At 50.5% G+C, this 13,737-nt stretch overlaps 8 protein-coding genes across 8 annotated transcripts; 1 reads left to right on the top strand and 7 right to left on the bottom strand.

Annotated features, from left to right (window-relative positions):
* Positions 1 to 523: 523 nt before the first annotated feature.
* On the bottom strand, positions 524 to 1,275 carry P174DRAFT_461571 (E2 SUMO-conjugating protein UBC9; the record flags this gene model as incomplete). The annotated part of the gene is made up of 4 exons (XM_024830017.1): positions 524 to 776; positions 878 to 905; positions 985 to 1,145; positions 1,241 to 1,275. The coding sequence occupies 4 exons, from the start codon at positions 1,273 to 1,275 to the stop codon at positions 524 to 526; spliced, it is 477 nt and encodes a 158-aa protein (XP_024681721.1).
* A 547-nt stretch (positions 1,276 to 1,822) lies between these two features.
* P174DRAFT_489787 (putative G-patch DNA repair protein (Drt111)) lies at positions 1,823 to 4,204 on the bottom strand (the record flags this gene model as incomplete). The annotated part of the gene is made up of 6 exons (XM_024830806.1): positions 1,823 to 2,421; positions 2,479 to 2,571; positions 2,622 to 3,125; positions 3,203 to 3,441; positions 3,498 to 3,914; positions 4,021 to 4,204. The coding sequence occupies 6 exons, from the start codon at positions 4,202 to 4,204 to the stop codon at positions 2,320 to 2,322; spliced, it is 1,539 nt and encodes a 512-aa protein (XP_024681720.1). The 3' UTR covers positions 1,823 to 2,319.
* A 299-nt stretch (positions 4,205 to 4,503) lies between these two features.
* Positions 4,504 to 6,482, top strand: P174DRAFT_513549 (acyl--CoA ligase). The gene is made up of 4 exons (XM_024831990.1): positions 4,504 to 5,212; positions 5,270 to 5,306; positions 5,359 to 6,224; positions 6,287 to 6,482. Exons 1-4 carry the CDS (start codon positions 4,679 to 4,681, stop codon positions 6,380 to 6,382), a joined length of 1,533 nt encoding a protein of 510 aa, XP_024681719.1. The 5' UTR covers positions 4,504 to 4,678; the 3' UTR covers positions 6,383 to 6,482.
* P174DRAFT_452355 (uncharacterized protein) lies at positions 6,403 to 7,065 on the bottom strand (the record flags this gene model as incomplete). The annotated part of the gene is made up of 4 exons (XM_024829078.1): positions 6,403 to 6,553; positions 6,613 to 6,773; positions 6,852 to 6,907; positions 6,986 to 7,065. The coding sequence occupies 4 exons, from the start codon at positions 7,063 to 7,065 to the stop codon at positions 6,524 to 6,526; spliced, it is 327 nt and encodes a 108-aa protein (XP_024681718.1). The 3' UTR covers positions 6,403 to 6,523.
* A 279-nt stretch (positions 7,066 to 7,344) lies between these two features.
* Positions 7,345 to 8,258, bottom strand: P174DRAFT_221843 (uncharacterized protein). Its single transcript, XM_024821382.1, has one exon. It carries the CDS (start codon positions 7,848 to 7,850, stop codon positions 7,386 to 7,388), a length of 465 nt encoding a protein of 154 aa, XP_024681717.1. The 5' UTR covers positions 7,851 to 8,258; the 3' UTR covers positions 7,345 to 7,385.
* On the bottom strand, positions 8,067 to 9,842 carry P174DRAFT_221834 (ANP1/MMN9/VAN1 family protein). Its single transcript, XM_024821381.1, has 5 exons — positions 9,584 to 9,842; positions 8,885 to 9,516; positions 8,781 to 8,828; positions 8,509 to 8,724; positions 8,067 to 8,450 (listed from the first exon to the last, which is right to left on the bottom strand). The coding sequence occupies exons 1-5, from the start codon at positions 9,754 to 9,756 to the stop codon at positions 8,284 to 8,286; spliced, it is 1,236 nt and encodes a 411-aa protein (XP_024681716.1). The 5' UTR covers positions 9,757 to 9,842; the 3' UTR covers positions 8,067 to 8,283.
* Positions 9,843 to 10,658: 816 nt separating this feature from the next.
* P174DRAFT_221826 (uncharacterized protein) lies at positions 10,659 to 11,172 on the bottom strand. The gene has a single exon (XM_024821380.1). The coding sequence runs from the start codon at positions 11,090 to 11,092 to the stop codon at positions 10,763 to 10,765; it is 330 nt and encodes a 109-aa protein (XP_024681715.1). The 5' UTR covers positions 11,093 to 11,172; the 3' UTR covers positions 10,659 to 10,762.
* Positions 11,173 to 11,253: 81 nt separating this feature from the next.
* Positions 11,254 to 12,478, bottom strand: P174DRAFT_461566 (putative HLH DNA binding domain protein; the record flags this gene model as incomplete). Its single annotated transcript, XM_024830016.1, has 3 exons — positions 11,254 to 12,270; positions 12,318 to 12,330; positions 12,420 to 12,478. The coding sequence occupies 3 exons, from the start codon at positions 12,476 to 12,478 to the stop codon at positions 11,254 to 11,256; spliced, it is 1,089 nt and encodes a 362-aa protein (XP_024681714.1).
* Positions 12,479 to 13,737: the final 1,259 nt, after the last annotated feature.

Below are 13,737 nucleotides of genomic sequence, written 5' to 3'. Positions count from 1 at the left end.
ACTTTGTAAGACCTGCGTAAAATTGTCCGCAGTAGGTACAAACAAGTCCGGGCATAGCACAAGCTCGTGTATGTGCATCAGATCGGATACATGCATGCACATATCTCCAGGATACGCATGCGTGGGAGTTCGTTTTCCGCGAAGCTACTCATGGCATCATGGAAGACGACAGGTTGAGCATTCAAGAGACCTCTATGTGCGTTACAAATCACAGATGAAATCGCGACTAGGTAGTGAAAAAAGTGGACAAAAAAAGAGAGCAACATCCATTTGGAGCCGTTCGCTTTTATCAATTGAGAACGCCACGCTAAGAGAAAACCGAGACACTGGAAGACAGAAAGGGGATATGAACCAAGCAGATGCGACTAGATCACATGAAAATGAGCGTCAACCGCCCTTCATTTTAGGAGTGGCCGCGATGCGAAGGGCGCCGTACCGTAAATCAAGAGCATTGATTAGACCGAAGGAGAATACGAGATTTTGGAAGGTTCATCGTGCCATCCGCATAACAATTCTCAGACTTCTAGAGAGCCGGATTCTCCTTGACAACCTGGCGCACGCGCCGCTCGTACGCCGGCCGGTCCTTCTTGAATAAGTTGTAGGCTTCAGCTTGCGCGGGGGACTCTGGGTTCGGGTCGTCGAGTAAGTCTTGGATTCCCAGAAGGATCTGCTTGATTGTGATGGCCGGCTTCCAGGCTTCTTCTTCGTTGAGGATTGAGAGGCAGACGGTGCCCGAGGGGTAGACGTTGGGGTGGAAGAGTGGGGGACGAATTTGCCTGTATCGTTTGCGACGTTAGTTTAGCGGTCTCGGATATGGATGCGGGAAGAGGTGGCAAATGTATATGTATATATGATGCCAGTAGTCGGAAGGAGATACGTACATTTTGGCGGCTTGGTCGGATATTCTATTCCGGTAAAAAGAGACGGTCAGCACATTCGCTTGCTATACAAGGACCGAGCGAGCACAAGCACAGGCAGGCTTACCATCCGGAAAGACAACGTCCAGCTTGAACAGCCCTCCTTCCCATAGCGTATTCGCCTTCCCCGGGACACCGCATTCCCAGCGCTTCAGGTCCAGCACGCCCTGAGGTGTCCGATGAGGCTTTGCGTAGAAGCCGAACGGGTGGTCTCGTCGCCATTGCTTCCTGCGCGTGGGGTTGTTAGTCTCTGGGTTGTTGTCGGATGTGGAGTCGTGGATGTGTTTGCGCGGCGCGAGGGTGATCTGGGCTGGTGGACGTACCGTTCTTCTGTGAGGCGGTTTAAACACAGGGACATGGTGACTCGGTGATGTGAATAGGTCGCAGGAGGAGGTTTGCTTTGAATCGAAGAGGCGATTACAGCAAGTTCTTGGAGGAAATGACCAAGGAGGGTTCGTCGCGGAGAATATAAGAGAGGGAGAATGGAGACAGGTAAGAAAGGAGGAAGTGAGAGGAAAGAGATAAGAGTCACAGACTAAGAGGCTCAAAGTGAGTGAATGGCCACCAGATGAGGCTTTTCCAGTGTTGCTTAATGGATTTGATACCCCACAGCCAATCGGGTCTCCACTGATAAATCTCACAATAATGATCATGTGACCTCTGTAGTTCCCAGTGGCCAACATGCGGAAGGAGATTGAAGCATGAAGGTACCCATCTTTGTCCATTATGTTACTAGAATATCTCTTGTCTAGTGATTAGATGAATGATCAAGCTGTTCTGCTTTATACACTCAGAATAGTCAACACAAAGAACAGCAAGGTGAATCTATCTTAGCCGTGTCCAAGGACCAAGGCTTCCTTGCCTTAGGCTCTTAGTTGCGCGACGCTATATATTGAGTGCTTGATTGTCTCTTTGTTGGGATCAAAAAATGCCACTCTCCATGCCCTTTGCCCCATACCAGTACCATCTACTGCTTTCACATATCCTGCATACAAGCAGTCAGATTCGGCTATGACTGCTACACGAACGAGACATTGAATTTCGCAGTGACATGAGCCGACCACTGGTGCAACGTCGACAAATCCTTCAAGTGAAGCTTCGGAGCATCAAAACCTGGATCGCTTGAGATTCAAAGCACAGAGCTGGCAGATAACGAAGCCTGCCATGAAGTTGATGAAGCGCAAGGTGGCTATATTTAAAGACTCGAAAGTCCGCAACAACATGGATGGAGTCAAAATATTGGAGCGCGATCATCTGATCTGCATAGTTTCATACTGTTCATCTATCCAGACATTATCGCAGCAAATGTCATTATTTCAGAAGGCAGGCCCGAGTCACAGCATCGACTGACTAGCAATGAAACCCGTGGATGTACTGTACATGTTCCTTGCTCCTGTGCTTGCTACCGGTCGTCATATATCGCTTCTTCGAATTTCTGAGTGTCGTAGAAACGGGCCGTGATTGTGTTGCCGTTGAACACTCGGCCTTCCAGGGCATTCACCGCCTGACAGATTTTGTTAGTGTCCCAGACTGGATGGCTTCTGAATTCTGGAATACTCACGCGTAAAGCCGATAACTGGTTAGTAAACTTGACAAAGACCGGCACAGGGGGCCCGGATTCACGGGAAATGAAGACACGCTCCACACGACCGTACTGCTTTAGTGTTAGATGGTAGCAACCCAGTCATAAACAGAGAAGGGTACCTTTTCTGAGCATTCCTCGCCAATCTCTTGCATCAACCCCCCGTCTTGATCACCCTCGAGCTCAGCATCCACATCCATCCCATCAAGCATACCCTTGAGGATGATGACTTCGCTCATACGGCCGAACTTGCCCTCCTCGTCGTCCGCCTTCCTCTTACCACCAATGATTTTGCCCCTGCCAGCAGGAGTAACAAAACCACCGCCTTCCGAGTCTGGCCGCTTCTTTTGCTTCTCGACTTTGACCTGCAACGGTTTGACGATACCCGACCCCGTGGCACCCAGGCCAGATCCCTTGGTCCACCCATACTTCGCCAGCAATCTCTCGGCAAATCCCTTTTGTCCCGGTCGGAGTGAGCGCTGGCCATCTTCTTCGTCAGGTGCATCCTCCGCAGGCTCTTCCTTCGCAAAGACTTCTTCAAGCTCCGCTTCTGTCGCGGGAATATCTTCCGGAGGTGGAGGCAGGGTATATCGGACTGGCGCACGAGAGATTGTGGCAGAAGCTGGCTGCAGCGCGGCCAAAGGCCGAGGCGGAGGCGGAGGGGGGCGTGCAGCGCAGGCTGAGCTGCAGCCGCCGTTTGCACCCGTCTCAGGTAGGCATCTTCACCAGTGGGGTCATCCGGAAATGGAGCAGATGGCTCTTCCGGGGGAGGCGGAGGCGGAGGCGGTGGTGTCTGACCAGACATTAATGTATCCGATTGACCCGCTGTCATGCGCGCACGTCGAGCAAATGCATCATCTCCTGTGGCTTCATCAAGCGGTGCAGGAGGGATATCATTGAGATTAGGTGGAGGCGCGAAACTCTTCGGAGGCGCAAATTGTCCTGCAAAAGTTCGTGAGCATTTGTAACGTTCGAACCCCATGCAAAGGGAAGCATACTGTTCATTGGTCTCGATTCATCGTCGCTATACGAGTTCCTGCTCGGCGATCGTGCCATCCGGTGTGCGTAGAGGCGATCTTTCCACTCGCGCACCTCGGCAATCTGCTCGTCACTGTGCTTATACTCTTCGTAGATGTTCGGTCTTGAAGGGTCGTAGATGTCATCCCAATTCTGGACGAACGCCTGCACTTCCCGGTTCTTCTTGCGCTTTTTACGCCCGCCGCGCTGTCTCTTCTCGCCAACGTAGAATCCATTGACATCGTCTTCCTCGGTTGCTGCCCAGTCGGCAAGAGTGGTCTTCACGGGAGGAGCCGGCGCAGACGCAGCGGCAGGGGTCGTCTTGGGCAGCGCTGGTTTCGGTTTAGGCTTCTGAGCCGCTAGCTGTGGTCTTTTCGTAGGCTGAAATCGAAGAGAAGCTGAATACCCGAGAAGAAAGGAGGAAGGCCAAGTGAGCAATCAGATCGTCAAAATAGGATACATGAAGAGAACTTCTCGATCACAAAAGAAGGGTATGAGCTCTACCAGCACTTAGTTGCTGCTTCTTGGCAGCTGAATCATCTGTCTGTGAGTCGCCTTCCGAAGCCTGCTTGAAGACGACCGGGGCGCGAGAAATTGTTCCGGGAGAGGATGCATTGGATGATGGGTCGAGGAGATTGGCATAGAGAGACAGGCCTCCCCCTTTGGAAGGGGTGGAATCCGAGGCCATGGATAAAAAGGATAAGACGTAGGTGAAGAACAGTGATAGTTCAATACAGAAGAAGGAGAACAAGATCTATAATATTGTCCCTGCGAGGAGGATCGTTGAAGAGTTGGAGATGCGGAGTAATTCCATGCATTAGGATGTTTGCTCGACTTGCACTGTTTGCCATGTTTGGCTATATCCTTACATAAGCCACCCGGTTCCCCCGGCTCGAAAGGAGAAAAAGACAGGGAAGGAAGAGCGAGGAAATAATGGGGCCTACGACGATTGACGGTTGATCCGATCCTTCGCAACTAAGTCCGAGGACCCATTGGGCTTGACCATCATGGATACAATAATGGCACATCTACGTCAATCGCGTAAGATACGTGAGTCGTATCCGCAGAATCCCCATGTTCAATCTGTATAATCTGTCTTTAGATATCTACCTTTTCCATCACTGTAAATCACCCCTGACGGCCAAGACACACCATAAGCACGATGGGCACTCTAGCTCGGTCCCTCTCGCCCGACAGTCCGAGTGTTGCAGTGATAGTCCCTCATAAGCCGTCGGCCTTGTCGGTCTCCTACCAACAGCTTCATACCCATGTCGCCGACTTTCAAGCCAAGCTTGCTAGACTGGGGGTCGGCCATGGAGCTGCAGTATCACTGGCTCTCGTTAATTCCTTTGAATTCATAGTCTCTTTCTTGGCTACATCATGGCAGCGAGCTATCGCAGCTCCTCTCAACCCGGCATACAAGCAGGAGGAGTTTGAATTCTATATTGATGATCTCAGCTCGAGCCTGGTGTTGATTCCACGGGGCTCTTTTATCCAAGGTGGTCCTGCTGTGCAGGCTGGTAGAAAATACAATGCTGCCATCGCGGAGTGTTACTGGGATGGGAAGGAAGTTGTACTGGACGTCAAGGAACGGGGCAAACTGGCAGGACAAGGCAGCATTGGTATTCTCGAAGCACAGCCTGACGATATTGCCCTGGTTTTGCACACCAGCGGGACAACTGGTAGACCCAAAGCTGTATGGCTCTTCAACCCCTGAACGAAGACCATCATACTGATCGTAATATGGGAACAGGTCCCGTTAACACACAAGAACCTTGTCACAACCATGAGTTAGTGAACAACACAGAATGGCATGGTCGAAACTTCACTGACCGAACACAGAGAATATCCGGGACACATATCAGTTAACTCCTGAGGATCGGACGTACTTGGTGATGCCGCTATTCCACGTTCATGGGCTGCTGGCCGGCTTCCTCGCCCCACTCTTTTCCCGTGGCTCTGTTATAGTACCTCTCAAGTTCTCTGCCTCTGAGTTTTGGCAAGATTTCGTAACGCACCAGGCGAACTGGTATACTGCTGTTCCTACGGTCCATCAGATCCTCCTAAAGACCCCTCTGCCGAAACCCATTCCCGGGATCCGCTTCATCCGCTCATGCTCGTCGCCCCTTTCTCCCAAGACTTTTGAGGACCTGGAAAGAACTTTCAAGGCTCCCGTCCTGGAAGCGTACGCGATGACAGAGGCCGCCCACCAGATGACGAGTAACCCTCTCCCACCGGGAAAACGCCAGCCTGGCAGTGTCGGCATCGGACAAGGCGTAGAGGTCAAGATCCTCGACCAAGCTGGCGAGGAAGTGCCTCACGGCAGGGAGGGGGAGATTTGCGTCCGTGGTGAAAACGTGACCAAGGGGTACCTGAACAACCCGGCAGCCAACAAGTCGTCTTTCACCAAGGACGGTTTCTTCCGCACGGGCGACCAGGGGAAGAAGGACCGCGACGGCTACGTTATCATCACCGGTCGCACCAAGGAGCTCATCAACAAGGGCGGAGAGAAGATCAGCCCTATCGAGCTTGACAACATGCTGTTGTCTCATCCCCAGGTTGCCGAGGCAGTCTGTTTCGCTATCCCGGACGAGGGCCACTATGGAGAGGATATCGGAGCCGCAGTCGTGTTGAAGGGCGCTGCAACCGAGGCGGATCTCAAGGCATGGGTGGCCGGGAAGCTGGCCAAATTCAAGACCCCGAAGCAGGTATGCAAATGCCCTTGTGTCCAACATGTCTTCCTGAGCAACGAACTAACACCATGCAACAGGTCTGGATAGTGAAGCAGATTCCAAAGACTGCAACGGGGAAGATCCAGCGTCGCAAGGTAGCAGAGGCGATACTCCAGCCGAAGGCAAAGCTGTAGTCACCTGCATGTTGTATATGCGAACAAACTTTTTGAACATAAATTGTAGCACCATCGCTTGGATAGATTACCAGACTTATCAATGTGTTATCTCACACAAATGCATTACTTGTCCATAGTGTCCCAACCCCACCTTAGTACTCACAGTGCCGTCCGAACAGCAGATTTGAACTGAACCACCATTAGCCTCAACAAGCAAACAAGCAAGTCACAGGTACCTAATCACGTACCGGAATAATCTGCGCCTTCTCCAAATCCCACACCCCACTCCGAACATAGATATCCTTCTTCAGGAGCTCCCTCGCCTGCTCCTCGCTCTCGGCCATCAGCAACATCGCACTCCCCTTGAACGAGGGCGTGCCCTCGGTAGAATGAGACTCCAGCATAGCCCCTGCAAACTCACTCAGCCGTCTCCTCTACAATTAACCATCCAGGTTAAACGGCAGGAAAACGCTTGCAAGGTACTCACCTCCCATCGTAATCACCCCATCCGCAACCAGGGGCTTGACGCCCTCAAGGTGGGAGCTGCACAACACATCTCAGTACCTCGTCTCGCAAACCTAGCAGAAAAGACTCTAAGATTATGGTGAAAGAGTGACTTACGAGCGCACCTCCAGCCTCTTAGCCAGAGCATCTGGCTTGTCGGGCAGGATGCAGAGGAACTCGTGCTTGGTGGAAGCCATGATGGTGGACGAGAATGCTCGGGTGAATGATCGGTTGAGAAAAGCGGGGGAGGTGAGCCTGGTTAGATGGAACATGAGTGTTGATGAGGTGGGTGAGAAAGGTAGGAGGCTTAAATATCTACTGTTTTTGTTCAAGTAGGCTGTCCCTCGGTACTCTAATTCGTATCAAAGCCGAGATGGGTAGGTTCGGCGTGGGGCAGAGGGACCGTGTCACAATGTGGGGAATGTTCTACTGCTGCACCGTCTACAAAGACAATACGAAAAGATGATCATACGAGAAGACGAGGACGTCAGCAATGCTTGCTTCTTAACAACGCGATTTACTGCCAGCCGGTATGCAAATACATGGCCAATGCCATAATCTTTGTTGGTTGGACGAATCTGGTATTGTCGCAAAGTAGCAGCAGCTCTTGTGGCTCAGCAGACATGCTTAAAATGATGTCGAAGACTTGGTATGCTTGTTGGAAATTCACTTTGTGTAGGTACATATATATGTATGTACATGAAGGGTTGCGACCTCGATGCCCGATCCATCTCCCTGTCCATCTCAATTTGACATCAACGCCCTTGGACGCGTCCTGGCCCGGTAATATGTCTCTCTGCCAAATGCTCCCAGGCATCCATTCAATGGACCTCTGCATACACCACGGACACAAGTCTGAGAACGATGTCATTGTCTGATCCCAACATAGAAGACAACTGGGAACAGAACTCTCGAAGCAGGAACTGGTGAACGAGGATAAGGGGCGACTCCAGAGACGAGAAAGCCAGATTAAAAGCATCATGGTCGTCAAGTCCGTCTGCCTAATGGCAGAAGATCATGAACAAAACTCAGGCGGCTATGAGGCCAATCAATCAGTCGACCAGCCAACTCTATAGTCCTCCAAATACCGCTGAACAACATCCCCGAAGCGCCAAGGAAACAGCACATAAAGAAATCCCTAGAACACAACATGAAGAAGACTGAAAATTATTGATATCATTAGATATCCGTTTCAAAACGTCACTGAAGAAAACAAGAGCATAGAAAGGAATAGCTGGGAATGTAACCAGCAATGATAAATATGGTTGAGAACTCCACGCAATCATCCTGACGGCAACTTTGTCAGATATCGGTGTACAAACGGGTATTGAGCGTAAATTGGAGAGTTGGTCTTTCAGGTCTACTTTGGCAAACCTGAATGCATGGATGAGGCCATTGACTCATATCGTTGATTTTTAGTACGCTTTGCGATCCCCGAGGTTGCCGGGCTTCTCTTCGGTGTCGATGTGCCACACAATGTAGTTCGGCAAGCCATACACCTCGTATCCAGCCCGCTTGGCCATACGGGCAAACCCCTCCGTTTCAGCCTGGTTCTCGAACGCATAGGGCGGGAAGTTGATGCCTATAATATGGACGGTTAGAACTCAAATGTATGTGATGATAACAGAAGATGAACCAACCTGAACGGTGAACGTCGGCCTTGACCAGAATGTTGACACCACCGATGCCGTCAAGCTCAACCTCCTCGTCCTTGTTCTTCCTCCAGTCACCCATTCCAACGAGGTATTCCCGACCCGTATCATATTCTTTGTATCCCTCGGCCAGAATAGTATCCGGGTCCAAAGTCTGTCTCAATCTGCGGCCTTTGTCGGATTCGATCCACGAATTGTAGTCAACTAACGATTGTCAGCAAATAATGCTTCCAAAACATGAAAAAAGGGCATGCACATACAGCGACCCTCAATATCACGACCGTCCTTGTAACGATGGAACCAAATGTCTGGAACAGATCATACGTTAGCGCTAAAGCAACTGGAACAGAAGAGTTCGACATACTAGGAACAAGGATGTCCCTATTGTGGGAAATGAAATCTTCCAGAATAGTAGGAGGGCTGTCAACGATATCCACGTCTCTCCAGTAAACCCAAGAGTGATCAGGCTTCAGAGCGGAGTAGAGTAGGTAATTGCGAGCTCGGGCGATAGCCTTGCGCCGGGGGCCCTGAGCCGCAAAGGAGTGTCGATCTTCAACATTCATGCCTGTATCAGCTCCAAATTCCTTTTGAATGATTGTCGCGCTGCGGAAAGCAATTTTGTCTTCCACTTGATCCTGAATTCGGTTCAGCTCCCTGGCGAGAACGGCGAGCGTGTCATCCTGAGAGTCGCCGACAAGGAAGGCCAGATCAATGAGTTCATGGGGGTAAGTGATGTTGTAGAGAAGATCAAAGTATTTTTCCAGATGGGGCGCGGCATCTCTCAGAGGAGTGAGGATCAGCACCCGCTCCTTGTTCTCCTTAGCTGCACGGGTTGAATGAATGCCGTTGAGGTCGACATTGATAATACTGCTGTCGTTTACGACATAGGGCTCATGGTGGTTAAAAATCACAGGAGTCTGAGTATGTGCCATCCATGCGTTCATCTCGTTGAGGGTCATTTCCATTGGAGATTTGGGGGGGCCATAGCAGTAGAAACTGATCACACCAACCCCTTGTCAGAACCACTCCACACTTCTTTCATGACGACCGAATGGATACTCACTTTTGCATTCCAGATGCTGATTTGCTGATTCCACGCCATAATAAGATCAAAATGCCTGTGAGAGCTAAAGATATCAAGAATCGCGGCCGTGTAAGGAGAACAACGACGGCCCTCCAGGGAGGGAGTCGAGCTTTGGCCGACTTCCACGTTACGCCACCCTTAGGAAGAAGCATCTTTGCAGTATATGACCAGAGAATGCGCTGCGACTGGCGAGGTACCGTTCGATTACTCGGAAATCGTCACGGTCTGGAAAGGGCAAGGATTCCTGGAAGGTGTGTTGTGGACACTCAACGCCGAACGGAGATAACCAGCCGACCGCACGGTAGATGTAAATCCTCGAAGCTGTTTACAAGATACCTTGAATAATCACAATTCGAAGCAACTTTTCAACAAGTCGGCCTGGCTGGCACCGGAACGAGAGGAAAGGAGGCGATAACGCGATAAATCGCGAAGTAGGGAGGAATGGCTCGGTCGAGATGGGGGAAAAAGGTGGTCTGGCGGAAGGGTGCGGCCAGTAGGGCACCGCAAGAGAGGAGAACAAACGAGTGTGAATGGAGCCAAATGTAATTATGAAATGTATATCTAAGACGAAGGAAAAGAAGAAAAACCAAAGGTCCAGCGAAATCGAAGGTGGGTGACGATGCTGCCAGAGAATCAGGCCGTTTGGAAGAAGGAAAAGCGAGCCGTCGAAGAAGGACGGGGAGTTTTCCCTGAGTACAATCTGGGCACGGGGATGGCAGAGCCCAGAACGCAGAAGAAGTCCGCCCTTGGATTATCACTTTCTATACCTAGGTGGTCAAGTCAACCGTGGAACTTTTACCACCAACATTATCATCGCTGCAGAATGGTTCTAAAGTAGCATTAATTCGAAGTTCTAGAATTGATCGCTCCTATCCATATTTCGTCAATATTGTGGTGTGCTCAACCATCTTCATCAACAACCACCATCGTAGCGAAAAGGGGTTGTTCTTGGCAGTTGGTCGAGGCGCATCCCATTCGCCAACTGGAGAGGTTTGCTATCTCGAGATCTATCGAGATGCCTCAGCATTGCGAATTTGCATGCACTTCGGAGCGTACTCAATCGAAGATGATAAATTTCGGAATTTGTGGCTATTATTCATGAATCGTATATTTGCTGGTGTATATAGCTTATTATGTCCTTCAAGCATAGCGTAACGTTCAACAGTGGTAGAGATAAGAAACCGAAACCTGCTCCTGACGTTTCGCATATATAGGAGCATGAAGGAAACCAACATCAGGCCAGCACAGAAACAACATGTATTCCAAACACCGAGTTTCCACAGGAAAACAGAACCAAACAAAAGAAATACACAAAGGAATCGAATAGCCCACTCTGCAACCCACCCATGAGCTCCTTTTCCTTTCAAATATAGCGCCCGTTTTCCCCAATATTCGCCAACAAATGCACCATAAATATTCTATAATCCGCGAGATGAGTTGAGAGATAACCGAAGTCGAACGTTCGAAACTGCAGAATGAACAGCGCATCACTGTTCAGGGAGTTGGTGTTGATACAATGCAAACGCTCAACCGCGATAGACAATCGAAAAGCAAGCCGGTTTAGGACGACAACCATTCTATGACCCAGGGAAACTCATGACAGAAAGACGACCTTTGAAGTCACCGCATAATAAACTCATTTCTCTTCATCACGGTGATGGGATCAGAGATTCGCGCCGCGAATGTGCAGTCGAATAAGTTGTGTGATGAAATACCGGTGATGAAGGTCCTGTCATGGGAGGAGTGGCTGAGAGAAAGGTGTGTCCGAAGGACTGCCCGTGAGAGGAGCCTGGATGTAAGGGCTCGGGAGCGGCGCTCGGGGCGGCGATGCCATCACAGAGAACTCGCAAGCCAGGAAGCACATTTTGAGTCTTGGCTTCAGGGACCTGCGCCAGGGGACGAGGGCTCGTTTGCTCGCTCTTGGGGGACCGGAACATGTGCTCGTATGACTTGAGCTGAAACTCAAGTGCTTGGTTTCGCTCTTCCAGCAGCTGATTCTCCTGCTTCAAAACCTTGATCTGCTGCTGGGCTGTCTGGTGCTGCAGCTGCAGGTTCGCCACCAATTGCTGGAGTTGCATGCAGCGGATTTGGGGCTGCAGCTTCTCTGACAGCTGTCGAGGCATTTCATTCTCCTGGCGAATCAGGTGCACGATGATCAGCAGCATGAAGTCGATGAGGAAGATAGCTCCCTGAACGATATGTTCCTTGGACTCAGGCAAGCTCTTGGCCGGATTCCATCCTGCCCGTTCAAGAAAGAAGTCATGAATCCGGCTATCCAGCTCCCGGTGCAATTGGCTGAGATTCTTGCGTCGGTTCCCCTCGGCAATGCGATGCTTCTCTCGCTGATCATCAACATCGGCGGAGATCATGCTTCCCTTGCGCTTTCTTCCGCACAATTGCTGCAGTGGTGGCTTCCGACTGATGTTCTTAGGGGCAATCAAGCTCAACAAGTCGGCTGGAGAGAGTTCCTGAGACCAGTCAAAGGCCTTACGAGGCGTCAAGCTGTCGGGCCAGGAGCTGTCGGCGGAGTTGGCGGGAGAGGGAGGAGTCACAATGTGCTCTGAAACTGGCCATGGCGACTTGGTGGGGAAAGTGTCATGTGGGCTGGGTGGGCTGGGAGCGAAGATGTTGGAAGTGAAAGGATTAAAGGGTCCCCGAGGCAATGGCTCCGCTCGAGGAAGAGGGGTAATTTGCGGTCATCGCCCAGATCTACAGGCCCGGATGAGCTGTTCGAGATAGAGCGTATGCTGCTACGGGTGGAAGGGTATGTCAGTCGGACAACATTTTGGAACGATGACAGATATTGATCACTTACGGCAAAGCGCGGCGCTGGGAGATCTCGTCGCAAGTCGACGCCATGTCTTCGAACATCATGGTTCCGTCTGTGCTGTGTGTTTTGCAGGTGGCTGAGAGCGGAACGGTTATGTTTGTGTGTCTCACCGTGTAGACACAGTGATAGATGACCTTCAGACCGGTATTCTGTATGTGTATGTATGGCGGGTACGTGCGTAACCTTGCTTGGTGGGTATGTCTCAAAGACAACAGCAAGAGATGAGAACGTAGAAGGTAGAGAAACAATGCTTCTCGTATTGTACTGTTGACACAAGGTTGATGCAAAGCAGGTGAGACAATCGTCTAAGAATTGAGAGATATAGCTCAAGGGGGATGCTTGGGGCAAAGCGAGGGATTCCACGAGGCGATGGGAATGAGATGAAGAACTCAAAGCTGCTTGTTCTGTGGATAAGGTGCGAACCCGCTGCATGTTTTATATCTGGATGCAGGACGGCGAACGAGGGATGAAGGAGAGGACAAAGAGAAGGAGTCCGACTTAGTGGGTGGCGCTCAGACGTGCAGTGGATGAGCTGCAAGTAAAATGGAGCTCGAATCTCTGAATCTCTTCTCCAAAGTGCGAGTGTATCTATCTAGATTGAGGATGTATCAACTATCGGCTAGCCAGGCAGATCTGCGACCAACCCAACTCGGAAATGGGGAAGGGAATTAGGAATTAGGAATTAGTATCTAGAGCATGTGGGCAATAGAAAATGGGTCTGGTCTAGAAGATGACATACTTACTGGCAGGAATAATAAAAAATTATCATTGACATGACTCCCTGGTCAATCCCTTGGTACTGATGTGCAGAGGCCCACCAAGCCACAGCAGCATCTTTCCAGGTCCATCCCATGATGGCGGGGAAGTAAGAATGGCATTCCGCCAGAGTTTGGTTTCGACATCCACTAATCAATTACTGTAAATCGTCTATGCGGTACGGAGCTGTTCTAGATAGTATCGAGATAGTGTTCGGGAAGCGTGGTCCCGTTTGAATTGTCTCTGTCACAAAACCTAAGGGCACAGACGGCACTATGCGTAAGTACCTCACATATGTGGCTCACACTAACTGGCATATGAGGAGAAAAGCAGATCGACGAATCAACGTGCTGTTTGAATGACCACGCTGTTTGAGCTGGATAGGGATCGGACACCCTTGATTTGTCACCGCTGCTGTGGATTTTCGATCTACACGGGTAGAAGACGTCGATTCCCCTTGCATTACTGCCATAATACTTCAATATACTTTGATCCAGCCAATAATGGCCATGGCCTTATCCCCTCGGGCTCCTTCAGCTTCAAGCAA

This window comes from Aspergillus novofumigatus (genome assembly GCF_002847465.1).
Source record: "Aspergillus novofumigatus IBT 16806 chromosome Unknown P174scaffold_5, whole genome shotgun sequence".
NCBI classification, from domain to species: domain Eukaryota; kingdom Fungi; phylum Ascomycota; class Eurotiomycetes; order Eurotiales; family Aspergillaceae; genus Aspergillus; species Aspergillus novofumigatus.
Note: the sequence above shows the minus strand (reverse complement) of the source record. Positions and strands in the feature narration are given on the sequence as shown.

What these genes read in the sequence shown, in the direction of transcription:
- P174DRAFT_513549 (XM_024831990.1), top strand. Translation starts at nt 4,679, where the DNA reads ATGGGCACTCTAGCTCGGTCCCTCTCGCCCGACAGTCCGAGTGTTGCA. An exon ending in CAACTGGTAGACCCAAAGCT is followed by an intron (nt 5,213 to 5,269) that starts GTATGGCTCTTC and finishes ATATGGGAACAG; the next exon opens with GTCCCGTTAACACACAAGAA. An exon ending in AATTCAAGACCCCGAAGCAG is followed by an intron (nt 6,225 to 6,286) that starts GTATGCAAATGC and finishes ACCATGCAACAG; the next exon opens with GTCTGGATAGTGAAGCAGAT.
- P174DRAFT_221843 (XM_024821382.1), bottom strand. Translation starts at nt 7,850, where the DNA reads ATGATGCTTTTAATCTGGCTTTCTCGTCTCTGGAGTCGCCCCTTATCC.
- P174DRAFT_221834 (XM_024821381.1), bottom strand. Translation starts at nt 9,756, where the DNA reads ATGCTTCTTCCTAAGGGTGGCGTAACGTGGAAGTCGGCCAAAGCTCGA. An exon ending in TAGGGACATCCTTGTTCCTA is followed by an intron (nt 8,829 to 8,884) that starts GTATGTCGAACT and finishes GATCTGTTCCAG; the next exon opens with ACATTTGGTTCCATCGTTAC. An exon ending in TCGTGATATTGAGGGTCGCT is followed by an intron (nt 8,725 to 8,780) that starts GTATGTGCATGC and finishes GACAATCGTTAG; the next exon opens with TTGACTACAATTCGTGGATC.
- P174DRAFT_221826 (XM_024821380.1), bottom strand. Translation starts at nt 11,092, where the DNA reads ATGCGCTGTTCATTCTGCAGTTTCGAACGTTCGACTTCGGTTATCTCT.